The following is a 25577-nucleotide window of genomic DNA, read 5'->3' as shown; positions in this document are numbered from 1 at the left end:
ACAAAGGGTGGAACAGCTGTGGCACTTCACACTCCATAATTCACTGCTTAGTTTGGTTACTTGGATAAGTATATCTACACATGGTAAGAGCTCCTGCTTATTCCTTGAGCTGAGGTGGTCTTGCAGTTCTTATCTTCATTTATTGAATAACAATTTAAAAAGCACTTATGATTCAACTATTTATTTTTCTAGGAGGAATCCCTATCACTCCACTTTTTTATAGAAAAAAATTATTAAAATTTGGTTTTACTCATTTTTACACCCTTTAAGTGACATTACTACTACAAGTTAAACTCTTAAAAGATGTACCCCACTTCTCTCAGAATGAGGGAGAGGGATCTGTTTTTGTATAGACAACTTGGAGGGGCCTCTTTGCTTACTGGCTGACTGACACTTTCTTAAGTCACGTGATACAATCAAACCAGGACCAAATATAGTCTCCTCTAGCAGAGACAGAAGCATTTTTTAAAACTGAAGTAGGGAGAGAGATTGTATTAGACTCTCACTTTTCTGTCATAAGGATTCTATCTAGGAGCGTAGAAGAGGGAGGAAGAAAGGGGTTAAAATTCTACAAGGACAGTCTGTCAGAGTAGACTGGGCAGCAAAAACAAATGAATCCCTTCATGCTCAGTTGGATTTGCCTAGTACAATGTTTATGGTTGGCAATGAGGACACAAAAAGAGCCTTATTGCAGTGCCAAGGAGCTAGAGATATTCCTCAGGCCGTATCAAAGCCACTTTTCAGTTTGCACCGAAGTCTCACATTAAGCATTTTCACAGACAGATGTACATTTATAGTAGTGTTTTCCTACATCTTAAAGTAAGACTTAAGTATAAGCAAGACTGTGATAGAGATTAAAAATCCAGCTCCAGTCAGAGACCATGAAGTCTCTAATTATGCCCCTCAAATTATGTGCTTCCAGGAAATAGCAGCAAGCTTTACCTCAAGGCAAGTGATGGTCAGAGAATGCTTACTTGTAGTCTCACAGCTGCTCCTTCCCCGCCCCATCACCACCATTTATTTTAAAAAGAGTTTCTCATAATAAAGGTACATCACAAGGCAATTTACTCAAAGTTACAATGTATTGGTGCAATCATTATACAAACAAGAGCAGCCTTTTAACAGACTACAGTATTTTGAGAGCTCCTGTTGGCTAAATTTGGACTACCCCCTTACCTCTGAAAAGATATATGGGATCATTTATTTGCACAGATGAAAGGTTGGTAAGAGACTGTGCTTTAGCCTCAGTAGAGAGCAACTCTAATGGTGAAACAGCCCACAAACGTCAGCACTCCATAGGAGCATGACTCCTTGAGTGAAACAAGAACCAAGCCCTTCTGACTCAGAAGTGACAATACGGTACTAGCAGAGCCATATAAACATTTGTTCACAGATCACTTAATTTGTTATATAGTAAACTTAACCATAGCTCTCAGTATGCACAAACCAAACAAGTAACAGATCCAGAAAACCGCAACCACAAGATAGGAGGAACTTGGAATTTGTTGCTTTCACAACTCCCCTATTTAAGTAGTTTCATATAACTTCACTTTCATGGTGCAGCATAGGTGAAGTCAATCATTTTCAGAAATAGTTAAATCAGAGCAGTCCCAGACAAACTTGTATGGACTCTAAAATAGATTAATCCACTCCGAGAAGTAGGGAGAAGAATGCCATGGGCATTTATCTCACTTTTATATGCAGAGGTTTTGAAGTGTGATAACTGAAGAAACTTTCCTTACACTAAAGAACATGAAACCCCTTCCCCCCATCTAAAAAACCAATGTTCAGCTACTGTGAGAAATTAGCACATCTTAAACAACAAAACTTTAGGGCTAGGATGTAATAACGTAAATGACCCAACTACATTACTTTTCAGTTTTTATTTTAAAAAAGCAAAACCAAAGTGAAGTTACATTTACACTTAAGAACAAGAAAGTCTTCTTCAAAATATTCTGGTTAAAGCTTTAGATCTAGTATAAGAAAAATGTCTACATGACTTACACCTATATAGAGCTTTGCAGATCACAGTAATTACCTGTTAGTTTAGTTTAGCAAGTGTTAGTTTAGCAGCTCTATTGCACAACGATACACACACAGCACACAATCTTAGCTTCATCAACAAATGTAAAGTGCTATTTTGTAGGAAGAAATTAGTTTAAAAAATATTTGGATAGGCAAGTGTCACTGAACTGTGTTTTAAGAGGACACTTTTTCCATTATAGTGAAAAAAAATGAGAACTGTTTGCCTCTGTACAATCAAGGTAGTGTGTTTTCTGTTTATTAAACTGAAGGAGCAAGCACCATTTGTTATTGTATTAATGTGTCCAAAGTACTCAAGTAATGCCCAGTGCAAATCAATTTTTAATTGAAATAAGGAGATGCATAAAATAGAAATGTTAGAAGCTGGATCATAGTTTAGTTGACAAGCACATTGGTCTTTTATAGTAGTCCATTATTCACTGTCTAATAAATAAGTAATGGCATAGATGGCAAATCTTAAATAAAACATTAACTTGACTATCTAGAATAACTAATACCATCAATCTTGGAGGTGAGGGGAGAGGAACAAAGTACTGTGATTTCCGGATTCCATTTAGTTAAATACTATACTTAGAAAATGTACTTCACACATTCACTATTTACATCCTTAAAGACAGACAATCACAACCAAATGAGAATAGTGAATTATTACATATCTTATATTTCAGGAATATTTTCAGTTTTAGAGATGCATGTTTCTTATAAGCTATGGTAACAGTGCAGACACTTAAACCATTTTGCACATACTCATTTCAAACATATATAAATACCACAACATTAGAGAATTTTAATGCAACAAGGGAGAGGTTTCAGCTAAATAAATACACTTTAAGGCAAATAAAGAAAGTCTTAAATGTAATCAGTGCATTTTTCTAACATATTCTTACTAAAAACAATCGTTTATTGAATACAAAGTTAAGTTACAAAGCATATATATTAACAGAAAGACCTGATTTTTTTTAATTAAAAAGTTGTTTTTATGTATTTTATCATTTGTGTCAGTTCATTATTTGGTTTTGCCCAGCAAAAGACCAGGAACCATTATTATACATGCAGATAACTGAGTTTCATACACATTGAAGACCAATGTTTCAAGAGAAATTGCACTTTTGTAAATATACTTTATGCAGTCCACACTAAAAACCTGGGATAGTAAAGATACATTTAAGAATTTTACTATTAACCACTTGTAGAGTTATCCACCAGTTTTTGGAAGTCATAATTTTACTTAATAGTCAATCTAAATTTATAACAGATACAATATGTCCCCCTGCTCCCCCCCCCCCCCCGCACGCACACACACACACACACACCCCTCCCCCCCCAAATATAACTTATTCAGTTCAGTTTTGGTTTCCTACTGCTTTGTATTTTCCATTGGTGCAAACATATAGCACAGAAAAATACATCCCACTGGTGCTCATAAGTCAATTACAAAAATGCCTGACCACTCCAATGCATTTAGACAGGCTTCTTTTAAAATAAAGGAGCATACATAAAAGATAATCACAATAAATGCACTATGATGTGGGCCCTGGCTCCGTTAAAAACAATGAAAGTGAAGCCAGCAAAGCCAGCTAAGCAAGGATAGAAGTTACATAACAGACAGGTTTCCAGCTCATGAAAGATGATCAGGTTGCAAATCAAACTCTGAGGAGCAAGTTTCACCACACAATCAAAGAAAGGCAGGAGAGCCTCATGGGCACAAGTTGGTAAAAAGACAGAAAAGGTTGGACCACCATTTTTGTTTCTATGATTAAAAAATGACCCAAAAGCATGAGTGCAGCAAAAGCACTTAGGAGATATGATGTAATTAATCAAGACTTAATGCTAAGGCAGATCCTTCCGTTCACATTTTTCATCTCAAAACAGTACCAGTAGATATTTGCACTACATATCATCTTGGTATTCCAAATACTTTGCTGTGACAGCTTCCTCAAGATGAATTCCTGCACTACCCATTAACGCAAATGCTGGATACATTGTACCAGAGCAGTCTACCTGGCGCTCATAGAGGCATTTCATGTGGTCTGCATCATAGAATCCAACTTTGCCTCTGTCACAGTCAAGGCAGATTCCTATACATGATGGCATTGGAAGAATTCTATTTGCAGAATCTTTGGAAGCAGTTGGTACCTTGGGAATAAAGAATTTCTTCATGCCTAAAGTAATCAATGTGAAAGGCTGTGATGAGTCAAAGCAGGTATCTTCACTCCCACTGTCATGACCGCTGTCTTGTTCATACCTAGAACCAAAAAGCACAAATTTCAGAACAAAGAAGTCAATCAGAATGCTGTCAGTTATTTTAAACTGAAGTATTTTATAAACACACAACATTATCTGAACCAGAACACCAGAGGTTTGTGCAATAAATCTTAGAACCATGACACCTGGACAGAGTTCCAGATGGTCTTGTGGTCAAGATAAGGATTGGAATCAGGAGCTCTGGATTTAATTTCTGGCTCTGCAACAGACTATGTGCAACGTTGGTCAATTCACGATGCTGATGCCAGTTTCCTTCTCTGTGACATAGGGATAGTACTACATTACCTCACAAGATTCTTGTGAAAATAAATTCACTAACATTCAGGAGAGGTCAGATACGATACAGATGAGCACTATATGGAAGTCTAAAATAAAATTCCTGATGTAGGTAGAGAGATGCACCAGTTCTGAGTGTCAGCTCTGGCAACACCCCTTCAGTCTGATGGGACTAGCTGCATCAATCTTTAATAAAAGCCAAAATCAGAAAACCCCAAACCAGTCTGAGTCAGTGAAGGACTAGCAGGATTGTTTGGTTAGAATGTTGAGCAATGTGCACCAGGTGAGGAAGTCCAAATTCATACATTTTTTCCTCTCGATGCTCATAAAATGGATGTCCAATCTCAAACTGTTTTGAATAATTTAATTAAATAAATTCATGATGTCTGGTTTTCATTGTCCCTCTCTTCTTTAAGCCCCTTTTCAGGATCACAAACTGTACACTCCTTGCCAGCTTCCCCCAGTGGTAATTAATTAAAATAGCTGCACTTGTCAGGATTGGCTGTTAAATAGAAGACAATCAACCCAGCAGAGCAACCCAAACATTGATCTAGAAACACCTGACTGTCTCAAGCAGGCAGAACCAGCAGAGCACCAATCATTCAATTTGCCTGAGGGGCACGTGGCAGGGCAACACCAATACAGGAATGCCTTTTAAAAAAATCCCTTGATTTCCTTAAACATTCCACAAGCTCATAACTTTTGTTATTTGTTTCTGAGTTTACTCTGGATCCTTGTTCCCACAGTGGATGGGTGAGGGAGGAAGGGAAGTTGTATATGGTCATACAAGAAATGGAAAATCTTTTATTGCCAGTGGTCTTAATGCATGATAGTTTCTTGTGTAGAAAAACCAACATGTACATCGAGATGTGTGAAAAGACCACCTCACTGTCTTAACATCCTCAAACTTACCCAAGTGACCCCTGCATTAAATTACCTACCAAGTTAACCTCTGAAGACTTGGGGCCTACTTCAAAAGGAGATGTTATAACTCCACTTCTACCCAGTTACCAGGTGAAGAATGTTGAGGAATCTCTATTGTAATCCAAGAAGATGGTGAAAGTTAAAGTAGGGGATGACTTACATTAACTTACACTTCCTTGCCTTCGCCTGGTAAGTTACTTTTCTTGTCATTCTCCTCATTTCTGGACCCTGATCATGTCAGTTATACCAGTTTATATCAGATTTCCATAAATGCAGTAGGTCATGTTCCTTGGTGATGTGTAAAGAGAGGGCATAACATTAAAGTGTAAGGGAACCTAATAGTTTAACACATGATGGTAGGCATACTTAAAGGTGCAAATTACATCATCTGAAATTCCTTCCAGGCTTCATTATGAATTTGGCCCTTAGTATTCTTCTCCCCAATAAGTAAGAACCAGGAGTGGCTTACAAGTTCTAAATTTGCAGGAGTTTCTGATGCAAGAGGCAAAATCCAACAGGAGACAATATGAGGCCTTAATAGTACTTTGTTTGTTTAATGCTGTCTCAAGAGAACTCAAAACACATAGGACATCACACATGTGAAGTTTTGATTCCTGTAAGGACCAGAGTGCCCTAGATGTACAAGCTCTTTACATAGATTCCTCATCTCATTGTAGATGCATCCATGCTTACTACAGTTGTGACTGGATACATTTGAAAGTCCTTCCTTTGTACTTTGCCCCTGGTCTGCTATCAAGCCAGCAAATGTTACCCCAGTACACTGCTATGCCTGCAATCAGTGAGACTTTGAAGTCCACTGAAGTAGACTACTATGAAAATATGTTACCGGTATTGTTACAGTGTCTACTGTAAGACCTAACAGGCACATTGAACTCTGGGAAAGCCTTCTTATGAAAGTCTATAATATCCTGGACACTTGCAATGGATGAAAAGTCATGGAAAACCATGTAAAGTAAGACTCCTATGTACTTCAATTGCCTCCAGGAGACTAACTAGGGCTTCAGATAATTTAGATACCAATATTAATTTCTAGCTTCTCAGGAAGTCAACCAACTGCTGAAAAACACACTGTAATTTTTCTTTAAATCAGAGGTTCCATGGATGGCTTCTCCTCATCTCTTCCTTCACCCTTCCTCCCCTACACACAATTGCTGAAGCTAACCTAACTGGAACCAAATGCAAGGTAAGGTCAACTCTTAATTCTACCAAATGGGAAGATGTCCCTTTAATTTACTGAAAAAGATTCACTCATTAAAAAACTGTTATACAAAGATCTTCCACATTTACCTTGGGCTGGTTACATCACGGGGATTATGGAGCCATTCTTGCAGTTTAGCGTTAGATGCAACTCCCACTTTCACCAAGTATGAATAAGGTTCCACATGAAAAGCCCAAAAGTGCTTCCCTTTTGTGATTCCAGTGTCTCCAATGATGTAGTCCAGGGTTGTGTAACACCCCACTTGGATACGTTCAGCCCCTAGCAGCAAAGGAAATCCAGCCATACTTTCCACACAAGTTCTCCTTGGATTCAGCATGAGACGTTCACTGTTGTAGCCACATTTATCATCAAAAAGAAAACTAAAGACTAAAAACAAAAAAAATTCACATTAGGTCAATATCTGGCCATAAGGGGTTTTGGGGTTTTTTCTGGTATTTATCTTACATTTTTCTAAGATGTGCTAACATAAGAGAAACTACTGGTGGTGCAATACAAGAGTGTGTAAAACTCTGATAGCTGACTGCCAACTAGTTGCAACCTTAATTAATGCATAAAAACAATACTTATTTATTTACACACGCGCGCCCCTAAGATGACAGCAGGTTGAAAATTTAAAGTTTACTTGAAAATGGGTATAGATTAGAGAGGAATTGTAGGCATTGTATGCTGATTCCGTTATCTATGGACTCACTGAAACTTGGTATACCTGGAGCTGGAGGTGTGTGTAAGATAACTTCTCTGCTCCAGGGGCTACAGATAGATCCTTTATATCCTCTGACTCTAAAGGCATAGCTGCTGTTATTTTCAAGGTCAGAGATTACTTTACTCTTGGTGCAGGCTTCAATCTCTTGCCATGTTGCATTCTCCTCTTCTCTATTAAGTTTACGGTATTCAAGGACATAGGTATCAGCTGAATCTGCCTTCACTGGATGTTCCCAACAGATCAAAGCTTTATTATACATTCTGCTCTTCTCCTCATTGATCTCTGGTACATCTAGACCTGGAATAGCCATAAGATACAAGAAAATGACATTCTTATATGTAAGCAGCTAGTAATTTTAGAACTACATACCATTGGTGTACAAGTGGCTTATGGAGTAATGGAAAGTTCTGCCTATCCCATGGTGAAAGACACTATGATTGGATGTTTATTAACTGACTAAGCAAGATGCATTCCTCGTGTTCTCTGCATTCATTTTGAAAGTATATATTTAAAATGTCATATAACTACAGAAAGTTTTAAAAAACCTACACACAATGTCCCTTCTGTATGTTGTGTGAGACACCAAAATTTCTAGTTAGAACAAGTGTAATTGCCAGTCTAAAAGATACTTCGAACCATCAAGGAACAGTCCTGATGCAAGAGTACTCTATTAGTGAATACCTACTAAAATGGTTTTTGGTACCAATACCTCTAAACACAAATGTCAATTATTGTGGTTACTCCTAAAGTAGTTCTATGTGCCCGTTTACATTAGGTTTTACCGAAAATTGACATTTGCTACACGCACTCTGTTTAATAGTATTTTTCCCTTTGCACAGAGAGTTACGATGAAGAGAAGCCTAGTCTATGCTTAAAAATGAGATCAACCTAGCTACATCAGTCAGGGCTGTGAAAAATGTTGCAGCCAGAGCACTGTAGTTCGGAGGACCTAAATCCCTGGTGTAGACGCAGCTAGGTCAATAGAAGGATTCTTCCATGACCTAGTAACCGCCTTTCAGAGAATGTGGATTAACTCATCCATGCAAAAACCCCTTCTGTCACTCCAGGAAGCACCTATACTACAGCAGTGTGCTGCTATAGCAGAGACATACCATAGGTAAACATGGAACTACGAGACTGAGAAGCTTGGAGTGCAGACATCTCTACAAACCTGTCTCTATAAAAAGCATTTTCCTGCTGGAAAACGGCTTTGGGAGGAGCATCAAGGAACTCTGAAGCCATAGTCTGATGAGTTTGGGAATCCTGCCTAAACCTAGCCTCCTGTCAGAGACAGCAACATTACCAGGGCCACAGCTCAGGAAAGAGGTAACAAAAACAACCCCCTTTATGAAGCTCACCACTGGAGTAAAAGGACAAATCACCAAGAACCTCTTCTTGTTTTGCTATATCAACCACATAGTCTTCAAAAGAAGCTTGAGCTGCTGGCCTGAAACTCTTCAGGGATTCAGTAGCTTTTTGGATTCTGAAAGAGGAAATAAAGACAGATATATAGTTTAGCAAAGTAGGGCTACAGTCACAATGGGGGAGGAAGGGCTTAGAGAAATGTCTATACAGCCAAAAAAACGTTTTGGCAATGAGTCTCAGAACCCAGATCAACCGTCTCATGCTATGGACCAAAACAAATAGCAACGTAAACTTCCTGCTCAGACTGGGAACCTGGGCTCTGAGGCCCTTCCAAGTTGCCCCCATCACTGGCTTTCAGAGCCTGGACTCCAGCCCTAGCAGGAACATCGACACTGCTATTTTTTAACCCAACAGTGGGAGCCTGAGTCTGTAAACCCAGGCTCGGGGTCTCACTGCCACAGATCTTCTTTGTTTTTTGCAGGACAGACATGTCCTGAGGGACTGAGCACTGCAACACCTAACTTTTAGGCTCCCTGGCACCTAGAGGAATTTACAACCCCGAGTTAGGTGCCTAAACTCTCCGTACAACACATGGGGACACTTAGGTGCCGAAGAAGGGATTCGTAGAAGCCAGCACGCTGAGCAGGCAGCCACCTAAGCTAGCTGGCAGCAAGTGCTGAGGAGACAGGTCTAAGCCCTGCACCTAAAAAAGGGAGTCAGATGCCTAACTCCAGGCCAGAAGAAGCATGCTAGACTAGACTGGGCCTTGCAAGAAGGGATAGGCAGAGGAACACCTACTTTGAGGTCCCCACTAGGACTTAGCTCATACCTAAGTGCTGAGCTTTCAGTACCGCCCGGACTCAGGTGGCTTTGCATACACACACCAGCAGAAACTTAAGACACCCAGGGAATTTAGGCACCTACAAGGTTAGGCAGGGACTGAATGGGGGTTTTGTGAATGCCAGGAGTGCCTAAATGTTGCACTTAGGCACCTAACTAACCCTTAAAGCACCTTCATCTCCCTTGTGAATCTGACCTTCGTGTAATGAAAACAGCATTATGACACAAAGCATGAAGTCCTGCTCCCCTTGGCAAAACTCCCCTTGGCTTCAGTGGAGCCAGGATTTCACCCAAAAACTGTAAACACTGTACAATGCGACAGAGAAATCTAAAGAGGTAACAGATGAAAAGTGACAAACTGAAATGCATAAACATGCTTCCACAAAAGCAGCTTAAAGCACAAGATGGATATTCATTATCACTAATGGAGATCAGCTTTTAGGATAAAAGAGGCAGACGATACCTATTAGATCATCAAGTCTATCCCTTTGCAAATTCATGATACACTCGCCCCACAAATGGCGGGATGCATATTAATCCAAGGGTATTCCACTTTGTCACTTTGCAACCGATGAATCTCTGACTTTTTATCTCCATAAATTATTGCTACATTACGATGCAACTTAAGAATTGCCCCCTCAGTAAGACTGACCTCATTAAATTAACCTCTACATACTGAGTATCAGCTACATCCAAAATTGTATTTAACTCACAGCAATATCTTAATGCATCTGAAAAAAATGTGATAGAAATAAGACTTACATTTTAAACAATCTTTATTACATAAGATAATTAAGTACCTGACATGGAGCTGTTTTGCTGTTTGAACAAAGCAAGACTGGTCTGTTTCTTTAAGCACTTCTTGAGCATATCCTACAAGACCATTGTTTTCCAGAAGTCCCTGATACTCCTCTATTTGGGTTTGTAGTTTTTCTAGTCTTAAATTCTTGGAAGCTTCAATTGCCCTCAGAGCAGCTGATCTCCTCTCTTCCAAAACATCAAACAGCTTGTCAAAGTTATTAGATGCTTCTTCTTTAGCTCTCTCACCATTGCACTGTTACAAAACACAAAGTGCATTTAAAAAGCAAAAGACTTACTCATTCTGTAGTACTGTGGTATCTTCTGTGAAGTAATAAGATGTTTTATCAACTTTCAAAACTGCACTGGAAAGTTCTTCTCATTCGTGACAAATAATTTTTGATGGGCAAAACCGACATCGTCAGTATTTTCATCATGATCAAAATAAAGAGCAACTGAGTGGATTTTGTGCCTGAGTTGATAAATTTTCATGACAACTTCACAAGGCTAATGTAGCTCGATGAAGAGACAGAAAAATACTTCTATGCTCATCCAATGCGAACCCCTGAAATATGCAAGGCATTTCTCCACCTACATCATCCCACTACAAAAAGGATGTAGACAAGTTGGAGAGAGTCCAGCGGAGGGCAACAAAAAAGATTAGGGGGCTGGAGCACAAGACTTATGAGGAGAGGCTAAGGAAACTGGGCTTGTTTAGTCTGCAAAAGAGACGAATGAGAGGGGATTTGATAGCAGCCTTTAACTACCTGAAAGGGAGTTCCAGGGAGAATGGGGCTAGGCTGTTCTTGGTGGTGGCAGATGACAGAACAAGGAGCAACAGTCTCAAGTTGCAGTTGGGGAGGTCTAGGTTGGACATTAGGAAAAAGTTTTTCACTAGGAGGGAGGTGAAGCACTGGAATGGGTTACCTAGGGAGGTGGTGGAATCTCCATCTTTAGAGGTTTTTAAGCTGAGGCTTGACAAAGCCCTGGCTGGGATGATATAGCTGAGGTTAGTTCTGCTTTGAGCAGGGGGTTCGACTAGATGACCTCCTGAGGTCCCTTCCAACTCTAATATTCTATGATTCTATGATTTAAACTGATTTTTGAACAACTTCGGTGATGGCAACTCAACAAATTTGAGAGTGGAATAATTTAAGCACTAGAGAACACAAAAGTTTCCTTATAGCTAATATTCATGTAATATTCCCCATGTTAAAAAAAAAACAAAAACCCCGTTATTTCTATTATATACACAAGTAGCAACATGATTTTTAAAAGAATTTCCTGGTGTCAGCTGCTCTTTAAGGTTTCTCCAACAAAGACACTAAAGCTGGATTTCCTAAAATATGGGAAGTGAAAACTCCTGGACCTACTATACTTTCCATTCTCTCTGCACATGTCTCATATGTAAGCTTTTTTCCCCAACCTCAACTTCCTACACTTTTATTCTGTCACTTCCTTAAATTTGATTTTGACTGTATTATAGTCTAACTAAAATTTAAGATGGAAGAGATCTGTTAAATCAAGTTCCTCCTCTGCAGGATAGTCATTAAATATTATTTCTATTTAGCTATAGAACAGTAGCACTTAGAACTTTCTAGTTCAATGGGGACCTAATGCAGATTGGAAGACATTCCCTGTCCTGAAAAAAAAATATATAGCCTAAGGGGATGTTATCAGGTATTAATTTGGTACGTTAGTCAAAAAATGGATTAACTTCAGACAAGCACATTTGATTGAAGCGTGAGTGACACTGCGCAAAAATAAACGGTCTACTGTGAGGCATCTGCTCATCCCAATTTGCAGAACATATACCATTTTAATGATAATGTGAGAGACGACAGTCTAGAGAAAACACGTAAGAGCACAGCCTTTTTACGAGAATGTCCAACAAAAAAAATGTGACCAAGTTATTCCTACCTCTGTTTCTTTCATTAAGAGTCCCAGTTCAGAAATTTGACCTTTCACCTGGCTCTCCTTACTAATGAGGTAATCTATGTCCTTTGAAAGTTTCTCCTGTTGAAATATAACAGCAAGTTAGAAGAAACAGGATAGTATACCTACATTGGCAGTTGGTGCATGTAAACCATCTATAAGACAGATGAACAATGCAAACTGAGCGTTGATAAGTACTTTACCTAGTTGCAGAGGACCAAAAGCCAGCCATGGATTATATTAGCGATCGGTTATAGGAACATACACAACCATGACAGATCACCACCGATCAACTCTACCTGGTGTTCTGTAAGTCAGGTGTCAGATGTTTCCAAGGAAAGTGAAAAACCTCTATAATGCACTTAAGCTTATGCTACACTGTACCGAACACCAGCAATGGACATTTCTTCCCAACCTCAGAAACCAATTTTCTCATACCTTGAAGAATGAAATTTAAGGTCTTTGATAGCTGCCAGTAAATTTATGTTCCATTTATATAAATAAGGTCTTAAAAAACACTAAGGCAATTAGGATGAGTAGGGTTGGCAGAACTTGACTTTTTTTTTTTAAATGTAATTTTAATGAATATATCAATGTTTAGTTTTAAGTATTTTTTATTTTTATCTATTTAAATTTTCACACAGTTTCAGGATATAACTGGGGGGGTCAAATCATAATTACAGTAGACACTGGGATTCAAAAAATTAAATCTTTAACTGTAAAAACACCAATTGTCAATATCACCTGGCAAAAGAAAATATTCTTAAATTAAACTCTAGTAATTTTTTAAAGAGCATTTTTCTTATTTTGCCTACATGTAAATTTTGATCATCAATGGAAGTTTGTGAATTGGTATGTGAACACAGTGAATTTGACATTAACCGAAAGTTAGCAATAAAAACAAATCTTTCAAGCCTAATAATGATTGAGTTGTTTGGAGTTTCTGAATATTTTGCACAAATATGCTTCTGCACCTCAGTTTTTCACCAGAACCAGAGAAGCTGGAAATACTGCAAGGATGGTGTGATATAAATAGCCAGTGCTGGAAATCTAATGAGAAAGAAACCCTATCTTAGACCAAAGTAGCCTAGATAAACTACCCCCTTAAAAAAAGGAGGGAAAACAAGTATTTGAAGTTTGCCCTACAGTTCTAGATGGATGCAAAGTAGCTCAATTTTGGTTTAACTTCACTTGTGGTTCTTAGACCTCTAGAACCTGTTTCAGCTGTTGCACATCATATGATTTGCTTTCCGGTACTTAAACGTCATCATTTGAAATTCCATTTGCACCTTTGTTTTTAGAGACAGTTCCTCCCCAAAGTCATAAGACAAGACACTGTTTTACCTGAATAACTAGAATGGACTGAGTTAAACTGGCCAGTAGTGCCATGTTCTTAAATTTTTTTAAGTCTGTGCTTTACAGTCAGCTAAAACAAACATTATGTAAAGATGACCAGATTAGAAGGTTTATAATTTTAAATGAGCTGGAGCATAGGCGTGCACACGGGGTCTGCTGGGTGTGCCCAGGCACACCCTAATGCAGGGGTTTCTAACCTACGGCCCGGGTATCTTTTAGGATGCGGCACACAGCGCCATCTCGCTGTGATGCTGGAGCTGCACCAAAAGACTGGATGGCGCGCTATTTGTCAGCGGACGGCAGTGAGCCGAAAAAGAAGGAGCTGCGAGATTTTGCGGCGGATGGGAAGCCGTGATCTGCCGCCGAAAGTCCTAATCTCACGACATTTCTCGGCGGAGACTAGGACGCGGCAAGAATTGCGCCGGCGGGTAACTCAAATGTGGCCCGCCAGTGGAATCGAGTTTGATACCCCAGATAAAGATAATGGAAATTCCCTGGGTGCACACCCTAATGAAATGTGCTGCACACGCCTATGAGCTGGAGTATGTAGTTTATTGTTTTAAATAGAAGTTAACACCCACTCATATGACTGAAGAAACTAGTTACATCATGTTCTATTGCACAACAGTCACATGGATAAGGCATTAGTTACAACACTCTCTCAATGTAAAAGCCTGAGAGTGTTTAGAACATCCTATACCTTACACATTTTTCTTAAGACAAAATGGAATGACATTTAGTCTTACCTTGAGAGTTTTGTAGGCACTGCTCATGGTTGTTACTCTATGATTTGCATGAGACCCACCCAATTTACAAAGATGACACACAGGCCTTCTGCAAATTTCACAGTACATGTTTACCCTCTCCATTTCATGTTCCGGACACATCAAGATCTGCCAAAAAATAAGAATGCAACTGTATTTCTGAAAACTAACATTTAACAGCTCATTAAACTACATAATAGTAGTAAACCAATCCCAAAGTCACTGGACTTCAGAGTAAACAAGTAATTTACATTCAGTTTATTTGTAATCCATGCAAGTGATATGGATGGGGGCAGGGGGAACTGTGTTAGTTTATTAGAGGAAAGTTTTAAGTGTTACTTTATTACAACTGTGTTAAACATGTCTGTATCCTTGTCAAGAGTAGCACAAGGACTATTACATTTATTATCCACACTCAACACTACCAAGTTCGTGCTAGCACAGCGCCTCGACTACTCCCCAAAGGAAAAGAGGTTTCTTAAAAGCAAAAGATTATGCAATCTACAAAGATCTGAGTCTGAAAAGTAGAAAACGCCAATTTAGAATTAGCAAAGCATAGAATAAATACAGCCTCCATAATGATACCGTAACAGCCAAACTGACTAAATGAGATTTGCAATGTATAACTATAACAAAGAAAAAAAAATCCCAATTGTAGTAATAGTTGACTGATATTGAATACTCGTTGTTCACCAAGTACGCACTAGATATTAAGATGGTTATGTTTGGGTTTTTTTAATAATGTAAAATAATTCAAACTAACTGAAAACAATAATTTAACCTCTCAACAATTGAGCAAAGTAGAACAGTGGCTCAAAGAGAAACATGCAAATGACTTTCAGAGGGCATCTCTGATTGTGTCTGACCCCTAAAAGAATTTTCTTCCTCCCCACTCCACTCCTGAAAACTGACATATAAACCTAACACCTTCTATTTCATACTTCCTGAAGAGCAACTGCTGGACAAAAGGTTTTCAGCCATTAACTAGAAAACAACAAGACACACTGTTTTCAGGAGTAAGCCATTAATTGAGATTGATTTCTTTTTTTAAATCATTTTGGGGGAGCGGGTAAGTAGAGGGGGAGAAATATTGCCCACTGACTTGTGAATAAAAGGACAGAGGTGAAATGAGCAAGTGGATGCAGTCCTCAACTGAAGCAAACTTTTACTTTTGAATTACAAGTACCAACTTTGATCTTCTTTAGTCTTTTCACTGAGGAGGACAATCTGTTTACCAAGGTACTAATGAGATGATTTCAAGAGTGCATCATTAGGCCAGAAGTATGAATATTTGGGATTCTGTGGTTACAGACTATTGGACTTGCAAAAAGAAGGGAAGTCCTAACAAAATTCCTTTAAAACAGACCTCAAAATATGAGGATTGAGTTAATAAGGGCATTGTTAGCCACTGTTTGAAAGACAAGTCATTTTTCCACAGGAATGTCTGGCCTTCATAACATACGACATTTCTACTCATCATCTTATCTCATGCTACAATCAAATGAAAATTACAGCCCTTACCCAAGATGCAGATGGAAAAGACCTAGCAGATTATTTTGTCCTTCTCTCACAATTCAGGAACAATCATAGTATATGCCTCTCCCATCCCCACTACACACATCACCAAGTGCGATCAAGTCTGGTTTTAAATGAATCAAATAGATGACTGGGAACATTGTTTAGAGGACTAATACTTCACGCATTCAAGTCCTAACAAGGCATGTGATTCAAGTGCACATTTAATCCTACATAAAAGTGCTGGCGTCCCTCAACAAGACCATCACAAAAGCTTTAATGTAGCTATTTGTTTGTTTGTTTGTTCTTGTAGGGAAGCCTTTATAATTTGATGTGTTTAAGCCACAGTTGTCACACTGTATTAAAAAATGTTTCAAGAACATGTCTATTTTTTCATTATCACAGCTTCCATATATGAGAGAGAGAGAGAGAGAGAGATTTATTATATATCACAACCACATGCACACAAAATATATCCAGGTCCAAGGGCCCAAAATTATCATCATCCCGCCCCTTACTTCCTCTGCCTGAAAAAGGGAGATTCTGGTTAAACTTTAAATCCTTTTAAAAAAAAAAAAAAAAAAAAAAAAACCAACCACCCAACAACCTTAATATCTGTAAATAGTTATACAAATCAGAACATATGGAAGAATTTAGATGTCAAAGCTGCTAGAAGTCTTTTTTAATTTTTTTAAATAAACAAACATTTATCAAAAGTTAAGTAAATGACAAGGATTTGCTGCAATGATATTCTGTATTAGAGAAGAATTAAGTAACATGTGTTGATTATTGATCTGATTACCGAGTTCAGAGAATCCAAAAATTTTTAAAAACTGACATCACAAGTAAAAATGTTTGTTGTCAGTAAAAGTTTTTTTAAAAAACCTTGGCTTTAGAGAGAGCAAGAGCCTGGGTCTGTGTGTTCCTTCCCAACATACACTTTTTTCTTGCAAGGACTTTGTGTAAGAAGAAACATGCAAACAAGGTTTTGTTTCATTCAATTTCCTATTTTACGTTACAATATTAATATTTTAATTATATAGTTTTGTACAATTGGATTTTCTGTGAGATTGCAGGAATACTATACATGAAAAAAGAGTTCAGCGTGAATAGAATATTTTGTTTAAAAAAAAAAATCACATTAACTTAGTTATCCCTACAATGCTAAAAACAGGATTATTAATAATTCCAGGATTTCTATCTGCACCAAACTGGGATCAGGCTGCTTCTCTAGAGGAGAGAGATTTAATAACGGTAACAAAGCAGAAGCGGCTAGTCTGGAGAGCAAGAGAGAGTCTTATAGAACGTACATTTTTTTCAACCAAGACAAAACTTCTGCAGAACTATAACTCAGCTCTCCTGCTAAGCCTTGATTTTCTAGAATATGGAACCATTAAGTAATGGCATAACTAGATTTGAGAGTCCTGTTTAAATTTAAACATATATTTAAAGAGCTGCTAGTAAAAAATATGTAGCTGTTTCTTAGTATAAAGCTTTCAGATAACACAAACCTTTACATAAAAGCAAATCCACACATGTAAGTCTATTTGCCTCTCTGATTCTAGAAATACGTTACGTTTTCTCTAGGTCAATTACTTGACATACATATTTTGACCAAATTAGACATGCCTTTCAGCCTACAGTGGATCAAATTCAAGAAGAGAAACTGGCCTCAAAAGCAGATTAGCATCTTAAGAAAGCAGTATTGCACTAGCTTGGGTACACAGACAGAAGAGCTTCATAAATTCAGCAATAATTTTTGGTATTAGTGGGGCCCTAATACGCTACAATGATAGCTGTTAAGAGCTCTCCAGCTGTCTTATGTTCCAAGGACAGCAGTCGTGACCAGTGGCGTCAGATGGGGACGTTTATACTGTTTAGATTTTAAGTTCAACACAAGAATCCCACATTCCACCATACACCTACCACATCAGTTGTGTCATAGATTCAACCTTCTGCTATTGCTAGGAGTGCAGGTAGAAAGCAGCAGAGGAGGCGGCGAGAGAAAGGAAAATGCTTTTATATAAATGAACCCTCAATTCAAGTAATGTCCAAAGAGTGTGAATGGAACTATTGCTGCAAAACTCTGGTTATTGTGCTACTTCTAGAAAAGACCCACTGCAATGATTTTTTAAAAAACAAAACACATTTAATACCATTAAGAACAGTTTAAAATTAACACTTTTTTTTTTTAAAAGCCCCACACCTTCATCTGATGGGAACTACGCCAAACATTTAATTTTATTAAGTCCGAGTCTATGATCCACTTCCAAGGTGTGCCCCATGCACTTGTAATCACCCACCTCTTTAGCATCAAGTTTATAACTTTAATGCAAAAAACTTACAACTCATTCAACAAATGATAGTGATGGAAACCAAATGTAAGATGATAGATATCACCCACTGCTTTATCTGGGCAACATTTGGTCAACATATGGGCAGCGTCAGATCAGATGCAAAAGATTAAAAGATCTGCAAAGTTGATCTGCATGGTATGCCAGATCAAAAACCACTTACCTTGGGCCTGAAGTTAGTTGTTGGTCCTACATACTCGTGCTGGGCTTTTACAGTTCCCCAAGGATGATATATTTTGAAGCATTCATTGCAATAGCTTGCACTGCAGTCCATGCAACTCTTTGTAGATTCTTGAGGTGGAGGTTTGCAGAGATCACACATAATAGCTGTGGCTGCCCTGGCTGCCTGCCTGTATCTTTCCACAATAGTCTCCAACGTGAAATTTCGAAATAAGCCATTGATGCCACGTTCTCCCAGATCCACATCATGCCGGCAGCCGGGACAAGGAAAGATGGTCATCCTAGGAGTCAGTGAATTGCGTTTCCAGCCTGTATAGATGGCAAGTCCTAGTTTAGTTACAACATAATGGGAAGAATGATTAAGAAGGGAATAGGGAAAAGACAGCACCCAACACAAGAATCTATGAGCCTAAATTCTGGAGGAAATCCTGAGACATTTTAGCACATCATCCAAAATGGCATAATGTGAATTCAGGTGAATTCTGCCAAGCCGAAGACAACATATTTTCCTTTACAAGGCATGGCCCTAGTTGCTTCAGAAGACATAGTAAGTCAAAATTTAATCCCAAATGAAGTGGTGGTAAAAATATTTAATAACTCCGACTCCAGAGCTGCAATGTTGCAATTTTGTTTCTTGCAATAGTAAAATATGCCGGTGGCACTATACTCATGCCTGTTTCTTCAAAGTAGGCACTGTATGCTCCAGACATTCTGAAAGACAATATGAATTCAATTCAGTGATTAGTCTCAGCAGCACTGTGCATGACAGGGATAATCGTCAATAAGTCTGTATTCATTCCTGGTGGCAAGTCATTTTGGGACAAATGCACTCCAGTTACTTCAACTAGTCTGACTTTACACAGGGTAAAGTCTCTTCCCATTAAGCTTGACAGATGTACATGGTAATTACATGAGTGTGAAAAGCTGAAGCCTAATCACTAACTGACTAAGAGCTACCATAATAAACCTAGTTTTCAATACCCCAGGGTTAGAGTATCCAACACTTTCTGGAATCCATATTAGTGTCCATATACAGATGTGGGATTTTTTGCAAAATGTTCAAAGTGGAGATTGTAAAAGCTCAGATTCAACTATATACATCTGGGAATAATGCTATTTATTCTTTTTTGAGATAAAACGAATTTGTTATGACTGCAACATACCTATTTTGCTTATCCCAAGAGGAGCCAAAAATACAAAACAAGACAAGTTGGGCATTTAGATGACTAGGAAATTCCAGCCAAATCGCTGTCAATCGCAACATGCACAGACTGATTTGGTTTTTCCCAGTTGAATGGCTCAGGATATAGTGTTTTTAAACAAGGGTGTCAGAACCATCTCCGTGAAAGGAAGACTACTTCCAGTGAGGTTAAATGAGACAATAGCTCCAAGTCCAGAAAGAAAAAAAGCTAAAAAGAATTCTTACTGGCAGGTTGTTCTATCCTAGAATGATGAAAGTTCAATAGAGCCAACTGACTGGATTTTTTTCCAGGCTTTAGGCACCAGTCTAGGGGAACCCCAGCACCAAGATTAGGTATCTGGGTTTTGGCTGGCTTAATATAGTTCCAAGAACTATAGGATGGGAAAGGGGGAAAGATGATATCAAAGAAAATATCAGCTTGCTTGGGCTTAAAGAAATTTTGCATTACTTTTAGTTGGGGAATATAGTGCATTATGGTGACATCAAAGAACTATACACAAAAACCAAGAATTCCCCTGTTCCTTCTTTCTATAGCCATTCCATCTTCCCTTACTCAACATCTGGGGTAAAGTCACGAACTTCACCAAAAAACACACACCACAAAGCATGTTTTCATTTTGAGTCTGGAGATAATACAACATGCTCAAAAAAGACTCAGACAGGAAGTACTTAATTGATTTCATTCTTGAACAAAGAAATAGGAAGAGCAGCAGAAAAAAGGAGGCAATTTCAATAAATTCAAATTTGACTAAACTTGTATTTAAGGGTGGTGCACATCTTCCCCTCTTTCTCCTGCCAGTAAGCTTGAAAGTGATGCTTCTGTCACTAGAGCATGGCATTACCACCGTTCTCTCATAAATGTTTTAAAATCCTGAGAATTGTGTTGCTATGGCTCATGCAACTGTAAATTAAGACAATTTCTTCTTTTGTTCTTAAGTATATGTTGGGTGCTGTGCACTGAAATTCTAAGTCTTGTCATTTATTAAGCTCTTTTAAAGTGTTTAATTCTTTTCAATAGGAAATTAGACAATTAACATCTGTATTTAGTCAGCTGCCTTAATTCAGAAAAAAAAAAAGGATAAAGTTTCACAGAATTGTGAACGTTTTCCTCGAGTATTATGATTCCATTATGTGCAAAGATATCTAGTGGTGCCAATCTCTAGCTGCCCCTACTATATTAACCAATTCAGAATTTTCTTCACATCGTCCAGCATTCTGTGACCTTTCTTTAAAAATATTCACATCAGGAGCTAACTCCCTTTTATAACCCTTATTTTAGGGTGAAAGAACTATTTTTCAAAACATGCTCTTCGTGATAGCTATGTATACTCTCCAGGGAGTGAAAGGCCCAACCATAGAGTGAGCAAGTGTGCACAAACAGACAGTGGTCTCCAATTCAGTAGGTCCTGTATTTCTGTCTAGAGAGCCTACAGAAAGATGGCCAGCTCAGATTTACAAATAAATACAATTAAACTTCTTAGTGTAGTTAAGACAACATACAGATTTCTGGCTAAAAAGGAATCCAAAGTCTTTTGGTACTTACTTGAAGTGAATTTAATAGCCCGAGCTGGATGCCCTGCAACACCTGTAACTTGGCAGAAATTAGCAACACACACATGAAATGTATGAAAACAGTAATGATTTAAAAGCCTTATTTAAAGATATGCCCAGAATGTATGCAGATAAGTTTAAATAATACACCTTCTATAGAGACTTCAAAGAGAGCCTGAGAGGCCTGAATAGAAGGATGATTTGGCATTGAAGACCATGCAGTGAAGAGCAGCCATGAAAAGTAAGATAATACTTATGTTCACTAATAAAGCAAATAAATAATGAAAAACAATGGTAGCTTATACAAACACAGCACATGACCAGTTTAACAGTTAAATGAGCAATGACAAAAAGCAAAATAGCAGGTACAAAATATGGTGCAGTGGTCAAGTTTAAATCAGTACAATCAAACTCTTATCCAGTAGCATGCTTTTGAAGTCTGGACCAAGTGACACACAGAAGTGGGATTAGTATTTGTTTAACCAAAAAGTGAGTTAGTTGCCAACCAATTGTGGTCTTTCATTCTGTCACTTAAAACACAAAATCAGACCATGGTAATGACTACATGCTTACACATATACTGATGACACCATGCCTATAACAACACATTCAGTGGCCAGGAAATACAAAAGATCTTTAAAAGATGTTCCATCCCTTTTTGTTAAATTTACTCCAATAAATTGGTTTTTCTTAAACTCAGGACTATTTCATGGCATTTAAGCCCTCTCAACAGGGGAACAAGAGAACTTTTGCTAGTTAAAATAGCACCATATGCTAAAGTTTCAGATACTTGAAGAATGACCTTCATCACTATTAATGGGAATTGCATAGTTACTATCCCCATATTTTTACAAAAATTAATACAGTTGTTAAAAGATAAGAGTCTGCTCAATTTACTCCATCTTTAAACAGTAATGTGCAGTGAATAACCAGGCAGATAAATATGTTATAGTTAATGAGATGGGTTCTCTTCCCCTTCCATCCTCATTCACAAAAGCAAAAGTTAGATTCTGCAGATATACAAAAGGTAGAATATGCCTAGAATAATTTCATAAAAACACTTAAATCTAAGCAGCATATGGCTGAAGATTTCAACTTTTATGGCTACCGCTTTTATAGCGAGCCAGAAAGCTCCATGACATCTCTTATATGTTACAAATCCAGCTTCTACCAATCAATTCTACACATACCTCCTACTAATATTCACAAGGCTATCAAAGATTATTCTCCTCTATCTTTAAATTTTCAGGATACTCTGCACAGAGCACACCGCACTACTAATAAATAACTTTACTTGTAAGTATACTATATCCAAACAAATCACGTCACATGGATACAGTTTGACTTCTCTAACTCCATTAAAAAGATGGTTCTCTTGCAAGCAGCTTAGGCCCTAATCCTGCCAACACTTATGCACATGCTTATGTTTACTAACATCAAAGCCTTAAAATCACACACATTTTAGCTAAATCTTTTTTTTTAAATAATGTTTTCATCTAAGAGTACGCTAGATCAACATTTACAATGTGGAATAGCATAATCTGTGGCAAAGGGATAATGCATCTTAAAAATATAAATTGCTTATTTGGGTTTTTCAAATAAAATATGATATCACCAGCATTCTGTGATTATGGTGCATATGAAGATTGAATTGTGGAGGAGTTAAAAAGCTTAAAGGATATTTTAAAGGTCAACTGGATTCAGCTACAAACTTCTTAAATGAATTAATATTTCCACCTCCCTTCCACAGTTGGCATTTCTGTAAGGAATTTAAAAAATATTCAAACTATTGACTTTCCTTTCTTTCCAAAAGCATATGTTCATTCATATTAGGTACTGCATGAATTTAAAATCTTTCAATTACAATAATCTTGGGTGTTGCTTGTAACTATAGCAGACATATACCAGAAGTGATTTTTGATGGTGCTGTCTGCAAACTAATAGTGATCTCTATTTTGATAGATCTTTCCTAATTTTTTCCTCACTTGCTTTGATTTACATGTGTTTAATGTGAAGTTTGTATTCAGTTCATAATTTTCTGAAATCTCTCCTCTTTCAACAGTATATATCCAATTTAATCTCTTATGAAAGGTGTACTATAATGTGCAAGAATGACAAATTATTTCTCCTCCTTCCTGTTTGTTTACTTTGTGCATTTGACTATATTTAAATAAGTGAGTTTCAGTGCTTCCCCTGTTTGTGCAGGTCTGTCACACAGCAACAAAAAGGATTATTTAGTAAGACAGAAAAGTGCAATTGTAAAACCACAAAAATTAGCAGGGAGATTAAGGAGCAGGGTTAGTACTGAAACTATATATTTTGTAAATTAGCTATACTTCAAGCTGATTGTGTTCAATTAAGCACTCTGAACAGCTATGTTCAATATGTTGTTGGTTGTTTTTTTTGTATATACAGAAACTAAAGCAGATGAGGAAACACTATCTACAAACTTGAATTCCTAAACAGCAATGTGCTGTTACAAACAGCAATTTACAATCATCACTTAAATATAGTATCTTAAAGATAGCTACATGTGAATTTTCATAATTATATAAAGTACTTGTCCATGTTTCGGTGTCCCTGTAACTATGATGAGTGTTGGCATATTATAAGAAAAGCTACTATTTCACTACTACTTCCCAGCATTAATTCTACTCAACATTTTGGAAGTGCCAGGAATAATATTTGAATCTTTGAAAAAGTTGTAACCAAAATTCTTCTAATACACACACGACACACACCACCTGATATTGGTATACCAACTTTTTGAAGTCTGCTGCTTTCCTCATGCCGAGATTCATTTCCTGGGTCCCAAAACTACCTTATCAGACTGGCAAGATTGCAGCTTCCCCTTTAGTAGTTATTTATTACATTTAAGACACCTTTAAAAGTGTTTAGTTATTCACTCTTCCTTGTGATGGATTAAAAATTATTATCCCTTTAAAGAAAGCATCATAACTGACCATGCTTTATAGTATGTAGAGGATCAATATATTAATTAGATATAACTGGAAGCAAAACTATAGTCAGTTTTATTGGAGCTTAGTTATGTAGTCTCTTAGGAAATATGATTCCTTAGAAAAACAAAAACAGTAGACAGACATTTTTGAATGGCGAAACTACAGAAATTAAAAGAAACCCCAACAAGAAAAATATTCTATGGGTTTTAATCCAGTTGACCTTTAGATCATTTGCAGAACAAAATTAAATGTTTTTCAGATAAAAGTCTTCCATAATTTTGGTCAAGTCCTCAAAAGTTTAGCTAATGGACACTGATATCTACAAGTACTATATGCTAACCAATAATATTTAAATTAAGATCTAAATGCTACACTATCTACAACCACACAAAAAGTGAAGCATTTCTACCTCTCCACCCAAAAGACCTCCGCTGTGAGGCTGTGAATGAACAGAAAGCTGTTTTTAGAAACTGAAAGAATAGATTCACCACTGGTTTACAAAAGAAAGCAGCAACTGTTTTCTTCCCCACTGCAGTCAAAGTATTGTATCGCAGAAATGAAATATTGTTTATTTTCCTAATATACACTACACAGTTATAATGCATAAATGGGGGAGAAAGAAAAATCAAGCTCTCTTTTACTGTTTTTCTGAATCATTCATCATTTACATAGCTCTGGGACCTAAACACTGTATATGATTTTTGTAGTATAATGACATTATACTTAATTTTATAGATTGGAGAATTTGATAATTTAGTTTAATGAAAATAGGGGTGGTTTATAATGGAAATTTTGATAGCAAATAATTAAGACCCAGAATTTTTTTAAGTAAACATTTATGTATATTTAAATTAAAGGATAAAACATTTACCAATTTCAGATATTGTTGGTATTATTATAACAAATTGCATTTGTAAAAAGCAAGTTGTACAGATACTAGCTCCATAATGTAGACCAATTTGTTTTTGGTACTTAAAGAGTTAAAAGGCCAAGACATTAATTTTAATGGGAAGTAGTTTAAACTAATTGATTATTTATTAATCAATACTATGCCATATATATAGGTTTGGCAAAATTTGATTTTTTTATAATCTCAACAGATAGCAATGTTTATTACTGAGCATTTTTATTGATTTAAATTTTCACAGTTACAGGAAATTATGGGGTGGGATCAGATTATAAAGACAGTAGATGTGGAGATTCAAAAAAGTTAAAATGTAAAGCTTTAAACACACAACATATCAACATCATATGTCAAAATATACAAATAGCCTTATGTAAAACTTTAGTAAGTTCTCAAGAAGTAT

General features: G+C 37.2%; 1 protein-coding gene across 4 annotated transcripts in view; it reads right to left on the bottom strand.

Moving 5' to 3' along the window:
* Positions 1–3369: 3369 nt before the first annotated feature.
* TRIM36 (tripartite motif containing 36) overlaps positions 3370–25577 on the bottom strand; it is a 42252-nt gene continuing 20044 nt past the window's right edge. For 3 of the 4 annotated variants that reach the window (XM_067569356.1, XM_067569359.1, XM_067569357.1), the window contains 8 exons: positions 18542–18867; positions 14492–14638; positions 12375–12470; positions 10457–10710; positions 8810–8934; positions 7455–7748; positions 6817–7114; positions 3370–4288 (listed from right to left, as the gene is read on the bottom strand). In XM_067569356.1, coding sequence (XP_067425457.1) covers positions 3934–4288; positions 6817–7114; positions 7455–7748; positions 8810–8934; positions 10457–10710; positions 12375–12470; positions 14492–14638; positions 18542–18867 — 1895 coding nt within the window. In that variant the 3' untranslated portion in view covers positions 3370–3933. Of the gene's footprint in view, positions 4289–6816; positions 7115–7454; positions 7749–8809; positions 8935–10456; positions 10711–12374; positions 12471–14491; positions 14639–18541; positions 19270–25577 lie in introns of all 4 variants that reach the window. The other variant, XM_067569358.1, reaches the window with a different exon arrangement.

Source organism: Emydura macquarii, unplaced genomic scaffold, assembly GCF_026122565.2.
Source record: "Emydura macquarii macquarii isolate MOO-44397 ecotype Brisbane River unplaced genomic scaffold, CSIRO-AGI_Emac_v2 contig_2897, whole genome shotgun sequence".
NCBI classification, from domain to species: Eukaryota; Metazoa; Chordata; order Testudines; family Chelidae; genus Emydura; species Emydura macquarii.
Note: the sequence above shows the minus strand (reverse complement) of the source record. Positions and strands in the feature narration are given on the sequence as shown.